Raw genomic sequence first — 16,301 nt, forward strand, 5'->3', positions numbered from 1 at the left:
CTATGAGTTGGAGTCTACTCAAGGGCACCCAACGACAACAACAAAGTGCCGGAGCTTGGAATCCGCTTCAGTACTGTTTGACCCCAAAACCTACGCTTTTATCCATCACATTGGACTGTCTCAGAAAATAGAGTCATGAATTTAATAGTAAACTGTGAACCAGGATACATATGTAATTTAGGTGAGTTCCAGAGCTTTTTACTTATTTATTCCCCCCCAAAAAATGTGAGAATATATATACGATACTTTATAAATTTTGGAGGAAAATTTAATAGCTTGCTGAAAAGTAGTTTGAGATTCTTACTGAGTTATATGACAGTATCAAAATATTGCAAATTTCTGAAAAGAGCTTAACTGGCAGATACATTTTCTCTGAAAATCAACTCCCTAATAATCTTTCATTGAGATGAATAATCAGACAACCTAAACAGACTGATTGGTTTTAGCCTATATTAAACAGTATCAGGCCCCTTCTTCAGCCCTCCCCCATGGATAATGCATTGTCAGAAATCTGTCCTTTTATTGGTTGAATATGCTGTCATGGGGCGTCAAAAGTACTGCCTCGCTGTTTCCATTTATGAATTAACAGATGTGCTTGGTTTGAAGAAACTGATTTATTTCTTGATGGGAAGAAAAATCTTGTTTATTTTTTCACTTATTTTTGTATTCATTGGATTTTCACTAACTTTGGACCAGATACTTGCCAGAAAGAATGTAAGGTGAGTAATTGCATATCTTTTAATGCAATGTATCCATGAACTTCAAGTGTAAAATTTGATGGTTCTGTAATTTCTTTATATTGCTGCATAGCTACATATGCTTACAACTCAGAATGGATAAAAAAAATTAAATCATTCACTAAGCTACTAAAATCAATCAATTAGGGTTTATAAATAAGACAAAAAAAGATATTATAAGAGGTAAGAGTTATTTATTCAAAATACCTGAGAAACATTTGTATTATATATCAAAATATACATTTATTAGAAAATGACTTCAGTGTTTAAGTTTCCTGTATACCTATAATTAAACATTAATTTCATAGTTTCTTCTGCCACTATTGTATGAGAAGAGAGTAAGGAAAAAATTTAAAGCCTCTGAAATATATAACCTGTCCCCCCAAAAAATGATATTAAATCGTTTTACCTGGTAGGAGACAGTAATTATGTGGAGAACCTATGATTTAAAATCAACAAGCAAAATATCTATTTATACTTCCATTTTTCTTTTTTTTTTGGGGGGGGGCTTCTTTTCCATGCTGTATAAAGGAACACAAAGAAAGGTATCTATAAAGAAGAATATTTAGAATCTGGAATTAACATATGTCCTGTCTTCCAAGAAACATAATGTGTCATCTCAACAAATTCATTGAGGAGTTTAGTGTGAACACAAAGGACAGCAGCCAGCAGGATGACCTGCTGAAACTCGTATTAATGAATCTTTAAGTCACCAGCTGAAAAAAGCTATAAGTGCTGGCATTTTTTGTTTGTTTTTCTCCATTGTTTCCAAATCAATTAACTCTTTCCTTCAGGTACATTTTTTAAACAGTTAGTGAGCTGTATTCAGGTGGTTAAAGGTTAGCAATGTTTCCCCACCTCGTTTATACAGAAATGACTGACGCTGGTAAAATGCACACCAAGAACTATTGTTATGGAATGAATTATATCCCCCAAAAATATGTGTTGTAAATCCTCATTTCTAGGCCTGTGGTAATAATCCCATTTGGGAATGGGTTGTCTTTGTTATGTAAATGAGGCAGGATTAGTATAGGGTGTATTTGAGCCTATCTCTTCTGAGATATAAAAGAGATCAAAAAAGTGAGCAGAGGAGAGATGGGGTAAGGTAGATGCGAAGACACATGGAGATCTCCAAGGGACCGGGAAGCAGAAGCTGAAGAGACAAGGACCTTCCTCCAGAGCCAAGAGAGAGAAAACCTTCCCCTAGAGCCCATGCTCTGATTTCAGATTTCTAGCCTCCTAAACTGTGAGAAAATAAATTTGTTTGTTAAAGCCATCCACTTGCGGTATTTCTGTTATGGCAGCACTGGATAACTAAGACAACTGCAAAAATCCAAATTCTGTTTTTAAAAATTGATAAATTTAGATAATCTTAGCTTCAGAAGGAAACCCTGGTGGCGTAATGGTTAAGTGCTACAGCTGCCAACCAATGGGTCGGCAGTTTGACTCCGCCAGACGCTCCTTGGAAACTCTATGGGGCAGTTCTACTCTGTCCTATGGGGTTGCCATGAGTCGGAATAGACTCCATGGCACTGGGTTTTTTGGTTTTTTAGCTTCAGAAGGAACCTTAGAAATCATACAAATACTCATTTGAATCTAATAGTGCATTGATTCATTATGAAGGAAAAAAAGCATTTGCTCTTTTGTGAATATTCTTTCAAATCATGGATCTGAAATTAAAAATTATCTTTCAACTATATGGGGGCAATTCAGGATTCTTCAATCTCTAGATAGGTCAGCTGTATTTTAAACTTGATACGTGTTTTCTCAATTCAGAGTAGGAGTTACCACTCTTTGAATACACAGTCCTGCCTCAAATTGAGTTTATGCTTAAACCAAAAGGAAACCCTTTCTCTCTCAGACAGCATCCTTTGTGTTCTCCCATTTTCCACTTCCCTTTCAGAGTTTGTTTGTTCATTAATTTGTTAGTTCATCCATTCATGAAACACGAGTTTTTAAATACTTAGTACTTTTGGATAGCTAGGTATGGAACTCGGTGCTAAGTCTGCTTGGGTAAGCAAAACACACATATCCCTGCCCCTGTGGAGCTTTAAGTCTAATGGGGGAGATGCTCATTAACTATATTCTTACAAATAAACTTTGAAAAGTGTTGTAAAAGAGAAGTACAGGAAATTATAAGCACATATAATGAGGGGACCTGAATTAGTCTGAGAAGTTAGGGACAGTGTTCCTGAGGAAGTGATGTTTGAGCTGTGATCAGGAAGGTATGTAGGAAATAATTAGGGAGTAGTGGGGAGAGGAGTCCTCGTGGCGCAGTGATTAAAGCAATTGGCTGCACTAACTGAAAGGTCAGTGGTTCGAATCCACTATCTGCTCCAAGGGAGAAAGATGTGGCAATCTGCTTCCATAAAGATTACAGCCCTGAAAACCCTATGGGGAAGTTCTACTCTGTTGTGTAGGGTCGCTGTGAGTCAGAACTGATTGGACAGCAGCGGGTTTGGTTTCTTTGGTTAGTGGGGAAAGGAGAATGAAGAGCATTCCAGGTAGAGGGAGTGTGCTAAACACTCTTATGAGGAAAGAATGGAACAGGAAGCATTCAGGTAATTGAAAAATGCTAGGATAGCTGGAGCAGAGAAGAGGAAAGAGGTGAAATGAGGCAGGCAGAGGTTTTTTAGGGCCTGTAGGCCATGATGGAGGGCAGTGGTGGTTCAGTGGTAGAATTCTCGCCTTCCGTGCCAAAGACCTGTGTTCAATTCTGGCCAATGCACCTCAAGTACAGCCACCACTTGTCTGTAATTGGAGGCTGACACGTTGCTATGATACTGAACGGGTTTCAATGGAGCTTCCAGACTAAAATGGACTAGGACGAAAGGCCTGGCAATCTACTTCTGAAAATCAGCCAGGGAAAACCCTATGGATCACAAGGGCTCAATCTGCAGCCAGTCATGGAGGTGGTGCAGGGCTGGGTAGTGCGTCACTCTGGTCACCATGAGCTGGGCGTCTTTATCCTAAGTTGGAAAGCCCATTAATAGGACCAGGAAGGAAATGCTTTATCTTCATTTTCACCTTTATGAAGGCAAACTTGGAAAACTCATGATAGAAGATTTTATAAATAAAAAATATAGTACCAGCTACTACAAGCCAAAGGCTCTTGACTCTTTCCAGGTGTTTCAGAGATGGACAATCCCTTTTACTGGGAAAGGGTCTGACTACTTTGAGGACCAAAACCCAAAAACCAACCCCATTGCCATTGAGTCAATTTGAACTCACAGCGACCCTATAGGACAGAGTAGAACTGCCCGACACAGTTTCCAAGGATCAGCTGGTAGATTCAAACTGCGGACCCTTTGTTTACCAGCTGAGCTCTTAACCACTGAGCCACCAGAACTCCATTTTGGGAACAGTGTAGGTTTAATTTTTTAAACAGTGTTTCTGAGTTTATTCACATGGATCATTTTTTTCAGATAATTCTTTAGTTCCTACTTTAGTGGAGAAACTACATAGTGATAGGGAAATGCATATGTATTCTGCCTTTGGTTGAGATTATGGCTTCTAGTAAAACCTCATCAGTTCAGGTTTACGGGTGTGGGCAAGGCTAATCTGAATTACAGCCCATTTAAAAAAAATGTAGCAGTCTTAGGGTATGTTCATATTCATTGAAATTACAGTAAGCCTGTTGTCTACTAGAAGCTCTTCATTAGTGAATAAATGGAAAATTTTAATTAGTGAAGCAAAGTCTCAAGCCAAACCTGTTAATATTACAGCTCATTCATTCATTCATATACTTATTCAATAAACATTTATTAAATCCCCCTGCTAACTACATACTTCCAGGTGACTTGATACATATTTATCTTATTTAGGGAAAATATATCTCATAATCTTCTGTTTTTGCTTATTAAGAGATTTTAAAATTAAATTGTTACTCCTGTATCAGGAAACAAGATTTTTAAACAAACAAAGTTCAAATCGAGGGAAATTTAAAAATCTGCTTTTATATGGGTATGGGTATATACTAAATTATTAAAAAGCTTGAAGAAACTCTTCAGGAAATATTGCCTAAGTATTAGTGTTTCTTTCATATATTCAGTTACATCTTAACTTGTACTACGGGTTTGGAGTTTAGGTATAGAAATCATTTGGCTAAAACACATCTTTATTTTAATTACATTATTGCTTTGATTGGAGTCTCACTTTTGCTGCTCAGGAAATTCAGTTTTGTTAGTTCTCCTGGGTATGATTGGACTCAGAGGGCTGATTCATGCTAACTAAGCTCACAGAAGACTTAATATAAGCCAGAATGCTAATTTACAATTTTTTAAAGGAAGGCGTCTTTTTGAAAAAGATTAAATTAGAAAAAGTTATCAAAGTAATGCATGTACATGGATTTTTTATAAAAAGATCAAATGGTATCAAGACACTTACAATAAAAAAAAAATTGTCTCCTCTTCACCTCTATAAAAACCAAACCCACTGCCATTGAGTCGATTCCGACTCATAGTCACCTCTATAGGCAACCAGTTAAAAATGTTGTTTCTTGTGTTGGCTATTGCTTGTATTAGTCATCTTTTCTATAGTAACAAAAACTCCCACATCCGAGAATCTTATAACCCAAAACATTTATCTCCTGCTTATGACAGCAGCTACAGGTGGACTTCTGTGATCTGTCCCTGCTCTGCTTCACATGTCTTCTCATTCCAAGACCCTGACTGAAGGAGTAACCCTTAATTGGGTATGCCATTCTAATGGCAGAGGATAAAGAGGTGACAGACACATAAAATGCCTTATGCTTCTGCAGAACTGCCACTTCTGCTCATACTCCATTGGTTCAATCAGTACTTACAGCCTAGTCTAACAATGGGGCAGGGAAATATTCTCTACCTACAGAGAGGCACTGCAAGTCATATGGCCAAGGTGAAGGATTTCTAATCTTACAGATGAGGGAACAAATTATTGGGAACAATCATACAGTCCACCACACTGCCATAATAGCTGAGTAATATGCATAGGCCTGAGGCATAATGGTCATTATTAGGTTTCTCCATCACTTTTCTGAGTTAGACCCATTGTTTATTTAAGCCTATGCTTTCCTCCTTCTTAGTTTCCTCCCTTATTTTGCTGGAGCACATCCTTTATTAACTTGCTGTGAAAGAGTATGAGAGACACATTTTCTAGTCCTTGCATGCTTCTTGTATCTTTGTGCCAGACCTGTTTTTGTTTTCATGGAGGCTAATAGAATATTTTTATCCTTGATATTCCAAAATGATATGAGTAGTTATATTCCACCATTTACAGAAGTCAACTTGAAATGGAGAACAGATCTAGATATGAAAGCTAAAACTTTAAAATTTCTAGAAAATACATGAGAAAATTTTCTTATGACTTTGTGATATACAAATATTTCTCTTGACATACAAAAACACAGATCATAAAAGAAAAAACCTAATAAATTGGACTTTATGAAAATTAAAAACTTGCTTTTTGAAAGCTGCCATTAAGAAAATTAAAAAGCAAGACACAGGATGGAAGAAACTGTTTCCAATGCATATATATACACAGAACTTGTACCCGGAACATATAAAAAAAACTCTTACAACTCAATAATAAGACAATGAACCTAATTTTAAAAATAGACAAAAGATTTAAACAGAGATTTTCCAAAAGAAAACATATTAATGGTCAATAAGCACAAGAAAAAGATGTCCAACATCATTAGTCATCAGAGAAATGGAAATTAAAATCACAGTGAGGTATCACTCCACACCAATTAGAATGGCTAACATTAAAAAAAAAAAACTGACAATACTGAGTGTTGACAAGAATGTGGAGCAATTGGAAATCTTGTACACCGAAACTGATAATCAATTTCTTAAAAAGTTAAACACACATCTGTTATATGATTTGGCCATTCTATACCTTGGTATGTATTCAAAGAGAAATAAAAGTATATTATACAGATACCCCTGTACACAAATGTTGTACATGTTTATTTGTAATAGCCCAAAACCTGGAAACGTTCCAAACGTCCTTCAGTGGGTGTATAGACAAAATGTGGTATAGCCATACGATGGGATATTTCTTAGCAATAAAAGCAACAAACTATTGATACATGCAACAACATAGATGAATTGCAAAGTTGTTAAGATTGAAAAAAGCCGAACACTACAGAGTATATATGATTCTATTTATATACAGTTCTAGAAAATGCAAATTAATCTAAAGTGACAGAAAGCAGGTCTGGGGTTGCCCGTACTACAAAAAGACATGAAGAAACTTCCGAGAGTGATGGGAATGCTCTGTATCTTTAGCATGGTGGTAGGGTCATGGGTACAGCATACGTCAAAACTCACTGAATCGTACACTTTGAATGGATACGGCTTATTGTACATAATTATACCTTTATGAAGTTGATGAAAGGAACCCTGGTAGCGCAGTGGTTCAGAGGGTTCGGCTGCTAACTGAAAGGTTGGCAGTTCGAACCCACCAGCTGCTCTGAGGGGAAAAGATGTGGCAGCCTGCTTCCCTAAAGATTACAGCCTTGGAAACCCTATGGGGCTGTTTTACTCTGTCCTATAGGTTTTTTTTTATAGGTTCCTTTCAAGCGTTGGAATCGACTCAACGGCAACGGGTAAGGTTGATGAAAATGAATGAATAATTGCATGCATGTGTGAATTTATTAACAGCAGCTAGTAGACATCACAGTCAGCAATTTGTCATACTCAGAAATTCTCATTAGTTAATAGAGATTATATTACAAAGAGAATGGTACATCTAATTTGTAATTGGTTCCATATAATTAGTTCTAAAGCATTTTTTTCTGTGATAAAGATTTAGTAACTCTTCAGCTAAAATTATGTTTTGCATGTATATCGTAATATGTAATGTATATCTTCTTCTAACTGTGAAATGTCAAAAGTTTATATGATAGTGATACATGTTGGGCTTAGGATTCATTTAGTATAGAGTTTGATCTATACTCTTAAAACCACAGGCACAATTTATGAAAAACTTAAGACCTGCAATAAACAAACTGTTAAGAATCTTTATGAAAAGTCTTTATGATATTTATGACATAACTTGAGATGTAAACACTGTTGCAATATTTAATGTTAAAGAATTGTTAATATTTTAGATGTAATTGTGCTGTTATTTTTAAAAATTTTTATCTCAGAAATACATACTGAAATGATATAATTTCTGATATTTTCTTCAAAATAATACCAAAGAGGAGAAATGGATGAGCTTGTAGGTAAAACATGATTGGTTCTGACTTAACTACTAAGCTGCATGATGGCTATAGGTACATGGGCAGTTTATTATACTTTTGTTTAATATTTGAACTTTCCCATAATAAAAATAATGTATATATCTTCTAACTTAGCAATTTTACTACAAGGAATTTATCTTAAGGTGCTAATCATGGGTGTGAAGAAACAATCCACAATAATGTTCAATGCAGTATTGTTAATAATGGCATAAAATTGGAAACAGCTTAAATATTTGAGAATAGGAATTTGGTTAAATAAATTATGGTATATTCTTATGATGTGTTGTTATGTGGCATTCACAATTATGTCAGATAAATGTAATATGGGAAAAAAATTAAAAAAGCAAAAATTGTAGCTTCCAAAACAGTATGTTCACAAACATTAAAGTCTATTTTTATATTTTATAAAAGGTAAATTGTATATGTCTTGGGGGGGGTGTGTGTGCATAGAGAGACTAGAAGGATATATATTAAAATTTATATCTTCATAACTTTCAGAAATACCTTTCTAGCAATTGAGTCTGCCTAATTTTAAATAAAAATGGTTGGATATTTTGGTTTTAATAAGTTAACAGTTCAATGTAGTATAAAATATCATGAAAACACACTCATACCATGAATTTGGTGAATCCTCAGTGTCTAGCACTCAGCTTGGCACAGAGTAGGCTCTCCAAAAATGTTATTGAATGAGTGAGGATTAGGGTTAATTAAAAAAAAAATTATTTAAATTTTTCTGCTTTTTTACATTTTCCTTTTTTTAAAATCAGAAATTCGCTATTGAAAAATGAACAGTCTTGATAAGCTAAGATTCTAGTTTTCTACTCTGAGATCTAAGAAGCCAAAACATCCGTCTTGAAACTTCATAGAGAAATCTGAATTGCAGATATTTGTTCAGCTTCTTCCCCCCCCCCCCTCATAATTTCAGTTCTCGAACATCTTCAAATAAAGAAGTGGTTATACACAATGGTAAGACTTGTAATTGCCTTTATTATTCCTTGGGGGTGTTGAAAGAAGCCTTTTTTTTTTTTTTCTGTGATAGACTTCAATGAACACTGGCACTTGCACCAGGAGTCCCCCATGTTTCAATTCTTTAAGCTAGCGTACACACACACACACACACGCCCTGAATTATGAGCAAAAAAGAGGCTTGTTGTTAGGTGCTGTCAAGTTGGTTCTGACTCATGGCAACCCTATGTACAACAGAAATACTGCCCCAGTCCTGCGCCATTTTCACAATCATTATGCCTGAGTTCATTGTTGCAGCCCCTGTGTCAATCAATGTCCTTGAGGGTTTTCCTCTTTTTCAATGACTATTTTTACCAAGCATGATGTCCTTCTCCAGGAATTGATTCCTCCTGATAAAAGAGACTGGAGCTTGGTATATTTCTAGGTTCTGTATGGTGCCCTAAGGAGCCCTGGTGGCATAACGGTTAAGCACTCTGTTGCTAAATGAAAAGTTGGCAGTTCAAACCATCCCAACGGCCCCTCGGGAGAAAGACCAGGCTATCTGCTTCCATAAAGATTACAGCCTAGAAATCCTATGGGAAATTTCTACTCTGTCACAATGGGTCACTATGAGTTAAAAATTTACACAACGGCACCACCAACACCAACGTTATGGTGCCTTAGGTATTGTTTACTCAATTACATTAACATTGATGACATTTAGCCTTTGTACTCATATCATTATTTGTTTGACAGATGAATAGAATAATGGATCTATGAACCCAAGCCAGAATTTCACAGCGATACCAATCGCACAGGTATGGATATGTCAGGAAACTAGATTGTATCTTTTTAAAAATAGATTTAAATATGTTTCTGTCATGTCAGAGACATTGTAAAAATATAAATAATAGTTCTATTAATAGCTAATGTATTTGCTTGAACAAATATGGCAATCCTACAGTTAGAAAAAACCCAAAGTACTTACTTTTCCTTGCTCTCTTATAATTTCATTACACTATTCAGTTTTGGAAACGCTGGTGGCATAGTGGTTAAGTGCTATGGGCTAACCTAAAGGTCAGCAGTTCAAATCCGCCAGGCACTCCTTGGAAACTCTATGGGGCAGTTCTACCCTGTCCTATGGGGTCGCTATGAGTCGGAATGGACTCCACGGCAGCGGTTTTTTTTTTTTTTTTTTTTTAATATTCAGTTTTACTTTTGTTGCTTTCCAGACAGGATCATTATAGTAACCGTTTATCTTTGGTTACCAGTGAGCTTGGAGGGCTGCTGCCTGTTGACTAATTTTTTCTTTTATCTGTATTTACCCTGGAGCAATTATTACAGAATAGTTGGTCTATTGTTGTTTGTTGCCGTCCGGTTGATTCTGACTTTTGATGATCCCATGTGTGCAGAGTAGAACTGAGTTCCATAAGTACTTTCAAGTCTGTGACCTTTTGAAAGCAGACTGCCAGGACTGTCTTCCAAGGAGCCTCTGGTTGTGTTCGAACCACCAAACTCGTGCCTAGTAGTCGAGTGTGTAACCATTTTCGCAACCCAGCGACTCCTATATTTGATCTAGATGAGTAGATCTTTCATATAACGGATTGCCTTTGTGACCTCCAGTGTTAGGTACTGAAATGCAGTTTCTTGGGCTTCCTGAAGTTTGGCTTCCTGAAATAATACATAGAATGCTGTTAGAGTGCCTTGCTAGTTCATGCGTGTTCAATTGTCTGGAGTTGTACTGCCCAATAGAGTAGCCACTAGCCACATGTGACTATTTAAATTTAAATTAACTAATATTAAATAAATTTAAAAATTAATTTCCTCAGTCTTACTCGTGACATTTCCAGTGCGCAATAGCCACATGCGGCTAGTGGCTACTGCATTGAACAGTATATAGACTATATCCAATATTACAGAACGTTCTATTGGACAATGATGGCCTAGAGAATTATGCTTGACTTCTAGAAACTTCTTTGTTCTTTGTTTGACACATTAATTTAAAACCCTTAAAGTCCTAGGTGATTTGGGCTTTATGATACTGCTTTCTAAAGAGCTTACTGTTACTAGAGTTTCATAGCATGGCAAATTTTTAAAAGTCTATGTGGCTGATATTATTTTTAAGGATTTGTTTTTATAATTTAGTTCTTTCCATTTTTGGTGTTTTGTGGGATAGGATTAATATACCTTTCAGGTATACCTATCATTTTAGGCTTGCTATGATCTGGTCCCAGCCAATGTCCTCTGGCCCACAAAACATGGACTGGAGCTAGACAGATCAGAGTTTCAATGGGCTATGAATTAGTTCTTTTATTTATAGGAAGAATTTTGTGCCATGGGAAAAAAAAAATTCACCCCTTAAACTTCTTTTATTTGGCTAGTTAGGCTTTCAACTACAATCTGAGCAAACAAGGACATTTAGGAAAAAGACCTTGGAATGCATTCAGCCATCATAGTCCAGTTAATGTCTCCGTTCACGGAATTCCTTGCATTCTCTTCTGGGCCAAAAGAATAACAATTAAATTTAAGAATCAGACCTGAATGGACCTTACAGATGAAACACTTGGCCAGAAGGGCACAGTGGACTCTGGCAACTCAAATTGCAGTGAAGAAACTGCCACGTAAGTTGATCTATCCTACTGAAGAAGTCCTTAGGGCTGTTGTGGTTGTGAACTGTGTGGATCCAGCTTTCTGTCATTTAAGAAAAGAGAAGTAGGCTCCTTTGTATATGACCTTGAAACACTTCTTTGGGGAGTGTTTAAAGTCTAAAAAGAAAGAATAAGCCAGAAATTAATTCAAAGAAAAATAAAAACTGTTAATTTTCTAGCAATTTCCTTCTGAACTCTTTGGCTAATTGTCTTAACTTGTGGAAAATGAGGGTCCTGAAAACGAGGGTTCCCAAACTCATTCTGAAAAACAGAAAAGATTTCAGTCTTGATACCAGTCCCAAAAGTCAGATATCAAACGATTTTGATTCATCAAGAAGATAGTACATACCTAAGAGCAGGGTCACACATAATCTAGAGGGTGAAACAGAGAAGCCTGACTCTAGCCTGGGAACATGCTTGACCATAAAAGGGGTGTCCTGAAGTTGCAGAACATTGCCTGTTTGCAAATGTGCAGGGATATCATGGAATGACCAAATTTCAGAGAAATTTTTAGGACATTTCAAAATGATTACAATAATTAGTTTTGATTTGAGATAAGCAGCTTAAAAAATAACCCATTCAAAGAGGAAACCAATTTCCATTGCCTTTCTCTGCTTTATAGTCATCCAAGCAAAATTCTTTGCTTTTATTTGTTTTGGTCCAGTGGGAGGAAATCTGGCATGTCCCACTTGTTTTCTATAAACCTTCCTTTCAACATTTGCTGGTAAAATGGATGCTTTTGAAAGATCCTGCGTATTTGTTCTGGCCTGGTTTAGATGGACAGGCTGCTGTGTATAAGCCATAGCATAGTGTGTGTGTGTGTGTGTGTGTGTGTGTGTGTGTGTGTGTGTGTGTGTGTGTGTGGTTCATATACTTTATGTACTTTGGCTTTATATATTTTGTCTGGAAACATCTTTTTATTTCTGACCTTGTCATTTAAAATTCTCTATGGTGGGTAAAATGGATTATGTTAATATATATGTACAGGTTATAGTAAGTATTTAGCTATTCAGAATGACTATCTTTTGTTAGGGATCTAGGAAATTGTAAGTTTAAGCATCTAGACGTCTCTCAGATTCAATGATTCTGTTATAGCACAACTATCAGAGAGACTGCAGCAACTGCTGAGAGCTCAGGACTTTTTCCTCAGGCTATAAGTAATTCCCTACAGGGCTCTTTCTTATTGGTGAGTTGCACTAGAGGCTGGTTGCCTGGGGATAATCTTGCCTGTCCATGGCTGACTGGCTATCCCTGATTCCATTTTTCCTAACCCTAGGGTATTTGTAGCGAAAGCCATGATACCATGGCTTTTACTAGGCATTAGGGAGTTTACCCACATGCATCTGTCAGTTTGTCTTACTGTGGTTGCTTGTGTGCTGCTGCGATGCTGGAAGCTATGCCATGTGTATTTCAAATACCAGCAGGGTTACCCATGGTGGATAGGCTTCAGTGAAGCTTCCAGACTAAGACAGACTATGAAGAAGAACCTGGTGGTCTACTTCTGAAAAAAATTGGCCAGTGAAAACCTTATGAATAGCAGCAGAACATTGTCTGATACAGGTTGGAAGGTACTCAAAATAAGACTGAAGAAGAGCTGCCTTCTCAAAGTAGAATTGACCTTAATGAGGTAGACGGAGTCCAGCTTTTGGAATCTTCATTTGCTGTTGCAGCATGACTCAAAATGAGAATAAACAGTTGCAAACATCCATTAATTAATCAGAATATAGAATGTACGAAGTATGAATCTAGGAAAATTGGAAATCATCAGACATGAAATGAAGCATGTAAACATTGATATCCTAGGCATTAGTAGGCTGAAATGGACTGGTATTGGCCATTTTGAATCAGACAATCATATGGTCTACTGTGCTGGGAATGACAAATTGAAAATGAATGGTGTCACATTCATTGTCAAAAAGAACATTTGAAGATGTATTGTGAAGTACAGCATTATCAGTGATAGGATAATATCTATATGCCTATAGGAAAACCAGTTAGTACAGCTGTTATTCAAATTCACACACCAACCACTAATGCCAAAGGTGAAGAAATTGAAGATTTTTACCAACTTCTGCAGTCTGAAATTGATCAAACATGCAATCCAGATGCACTGGTAATTATGGTGATTTGAATTCGAAACACAGAAGAAGGATAGGTAGTTGGAAAATATGGCGTTGGTGATAGAAACAATGCCGGAGATCGCACGATAGAATTTTACAAGACCAACAACTTCTTCATTTGCAAATACCTTTTTTAAGCCAATGTAAATGGTGACTATACATGTGGACTTTATCAGATGGAATCAAATCAACTACATATGTGGAAAAAGATGATGGAAAAGCTCAATATTATCAGTTAGAAAAAGCCTGGGGGCTGACTGCAAGTTCAAGGCGAAGCTGAAGAAAATTAGAGCAGATTCATAAGAACCAAAATATGACCTTGAGTATATCCCATTTGAGTATGGAGACCATCTCAAGAATAAATTTGACACATTGAACTCTAAAGACTGAAGGCAGACGAGTTGTGAAGTGACATTAAGGATATCATGTATGAAGAAAGCAAGAGGTCATTAAAAAGACAAGAAAGGAAGAAAAGACCAAAATGGATGTGAGAAGAAACTCTGAAACTTGCTCTTAGGGGTCAAGTAGCTAAAGTGATGGAATAAATGATGATGTAAAAGAGCTGAACAGAAGATTTCAAAGAGCAGCTCAAGAAGACAAAGTAAAGTATCATAATGAAATGTGCAAATACCTGGAGTTAGAAAATCAAAAGGCAACAACACACTCAGCATTTCTCAATCTGAATGAACTGAAGAAAAAATTCAAGCCTTGAGCTGCAATTTTGAAGGAGAAAGGAAAAGAAAACTTGTCCCATGAGCTGTGTGACTTTACAAACAAGAGCCTTGGGATCATCTGTCACACAGAGATGATAAAAAAAAAAAAAAGATAGCATCTATTAATTGTAGTTATTGGGCCTTGGGTGGTGAAAACAGTTAATAGCTTAACTACTAGCCAAAAGATTGGAGGTTTGAATCCAGCCAGAGGTACCTTGGAAGACAGGCCTGGCCATCTGCTCCTGAAAGTTCATAGCATTGAAAACCCTATGGAGCAGTTCTACTCTGCACACACGGGGTCCCTGTGAGTGACAGTCAACTCCATGGCAACTAACAGCACCAATTAGGCCTTGAGTGCTTACTACGGCTAAGCCCTGTGCTGTCTTCACTGGCGCAATTTCCATTATTCTTCACATTACTGTTGTTCCGTAAGGTCGCTTTAAGTTGGAGCCGACTCTATGTCAACTAACAACGCCATGTAGCTTGGGGCTGGTCTAAAGTGTCTTTTTAAAAGTCTTTTTACCTCCTCCCGTTGAACACTACTTCACAGGGTAGTGAAAGTCAAACGTAAGCTTAAGGTCTTTGAGAAACTTTCCAGTGGTATTCAAGGTAGTGGAGCCCTGGTGGTATAGTGGTTAAGAGCTTGGCTGCTAACCAAAAGGTCGGCAGTTCCAAATTCACCAGCCGCTCCTTGGAAACCCTTGATGGCATCTAACAACAACAACAACATTTAAGGTAGTAAGTAGCCTTGGTGGTACAGTGGTTAAGCACTTGGCTGCCAATTGAAAGGTGGTTAAGCACGGGTAACCGAAATGTTGGTGGTTCGAACCCAGCAGCCAGGAAAGATGTAGCAATCTGCTTCCGTAAAAGAAACCCTATGGGGCAGTTCTGCTCTGTCGTGTAGGGTGCTATGAGCCAGAACCAACTCGAAGGCAACGGGTTTATTCAAGTAGTATTATCTTCTTGACTTACTAATGATAACTAAAATAAAATATTGTCTACCTGGTGGAGAGGCCTAGGTAAACTTTGGTTTTCATAGTACACAAATTAATGAAATGACAGGACCTGGCTTTTTGTCTTCCTGGTCACCACCCTAGAGTTGTACTCAGGTGTGAGCCTGAGTGTGCAGACTCCACGGCCTGGAGTCCTGCTCAGGTGCACGCATCCTGTAATTCCACCAAAAGAGGATGTGAGGGAAACTTCCCAGGATGCTGGTGCTCAAGGGCCAGCTGCTGAGGCTTTGGGTTGTTGATTCCTGTGAACTGCACAGATTAGTGAGAAGCCTTTGCTATGTTGGCAAGGAAATCTTATGTTCTCAAGAACCAGAGTGGGAGTTGCTGGAAGAACAAACTCAAGAAAAGACATAACCATGTAAGGTCAAAAGCATGGATTTAAAAAAGATGACTGTGTTTGAGCTCTTGGTAATAAAATGTTTGGGGAGAGGCAAATTGTTGGCAGAGAGTTTGGCTACGGAAGTCTTTTTAAATAATGAAAGCCCTACAAATAGAGCATAATCCCAGCATCTGTGTATAGTTTGAATTTAGGCAACTGTAATCTGAAGAATTCAGAATCAGTTTTAAATGTGGGAGAGTAGGGAGTTTGGAAGAGTGGAAGGAACTCCAGTTTTTGAGCAACTTTCACTCTAGATTGTATTTCTCCTTTGCTTGCCATTTGTGGTGCAGTACCTGGCACTTAAAAGCTCCTCAGTGAAGGACTGCTGAATTTATTTTGTTGAAATCAGGCCTCAAGTTCTTTATTCTGAAGCAGAGCATGTTAACTAGCTTCCATTGAAACCACGACTTCTGGGGAAAAGATCTTTGAAGGTCAGAAACATGGAGGCCATTAAGCTGTTCCATTAGGAGACGGGAACAGAAATTGGATGGGCGCAGGTGGCTGTGCTTGAGTTCATT

The 16,301-nt window shown here is 37.4% G+C and overlaps 1 protein-coding gene across 1 annotated transcript in view; it reads left to right on the forward strand.

Moving 5' to 3' along the window:
* Positions 1 to 624: 624 nt before the first annotated feature.
* The window catches only part of LOC126066116 (V-type proton ATPase subunit S1-like protein), a 35,248-nt gene continuing 19,571 nt past the window's right edge, over positions 625 to 16,301 (forward strand). Inside the window, 5 exon segments of the mRNA XM_049866991.1 lie at positions 625 to 719; positions 1,009 to 1,014; positions 8,891 to 8,931; positions 9,667 to 9,728; positions 11,296 to 11,531. Coding sequence (XP_049722948.1) covers positions 625 to 719; positions 1,009 to 1,014; positions 8,891 to 8,931; positions 9,667 to 9,728; positions 11,296 to 11,531 — 440 coding nt within the window.

Source organism: Elephas maximus, chromosome 2, assembly GCF_024166365.1.
Source record: "Elephas maximus indicus isolate mEleMax1 chromosome 2, mEleMax1 primary haplotype, whole genome shotgun sequence".
Classification (NCBI taxonomy): domain Eukaryota; kingdom Metazoa; phylum Chordata; class Mammalia; order Proboscidea; family Elephantidae; genus Elephas; species Elephas maximus.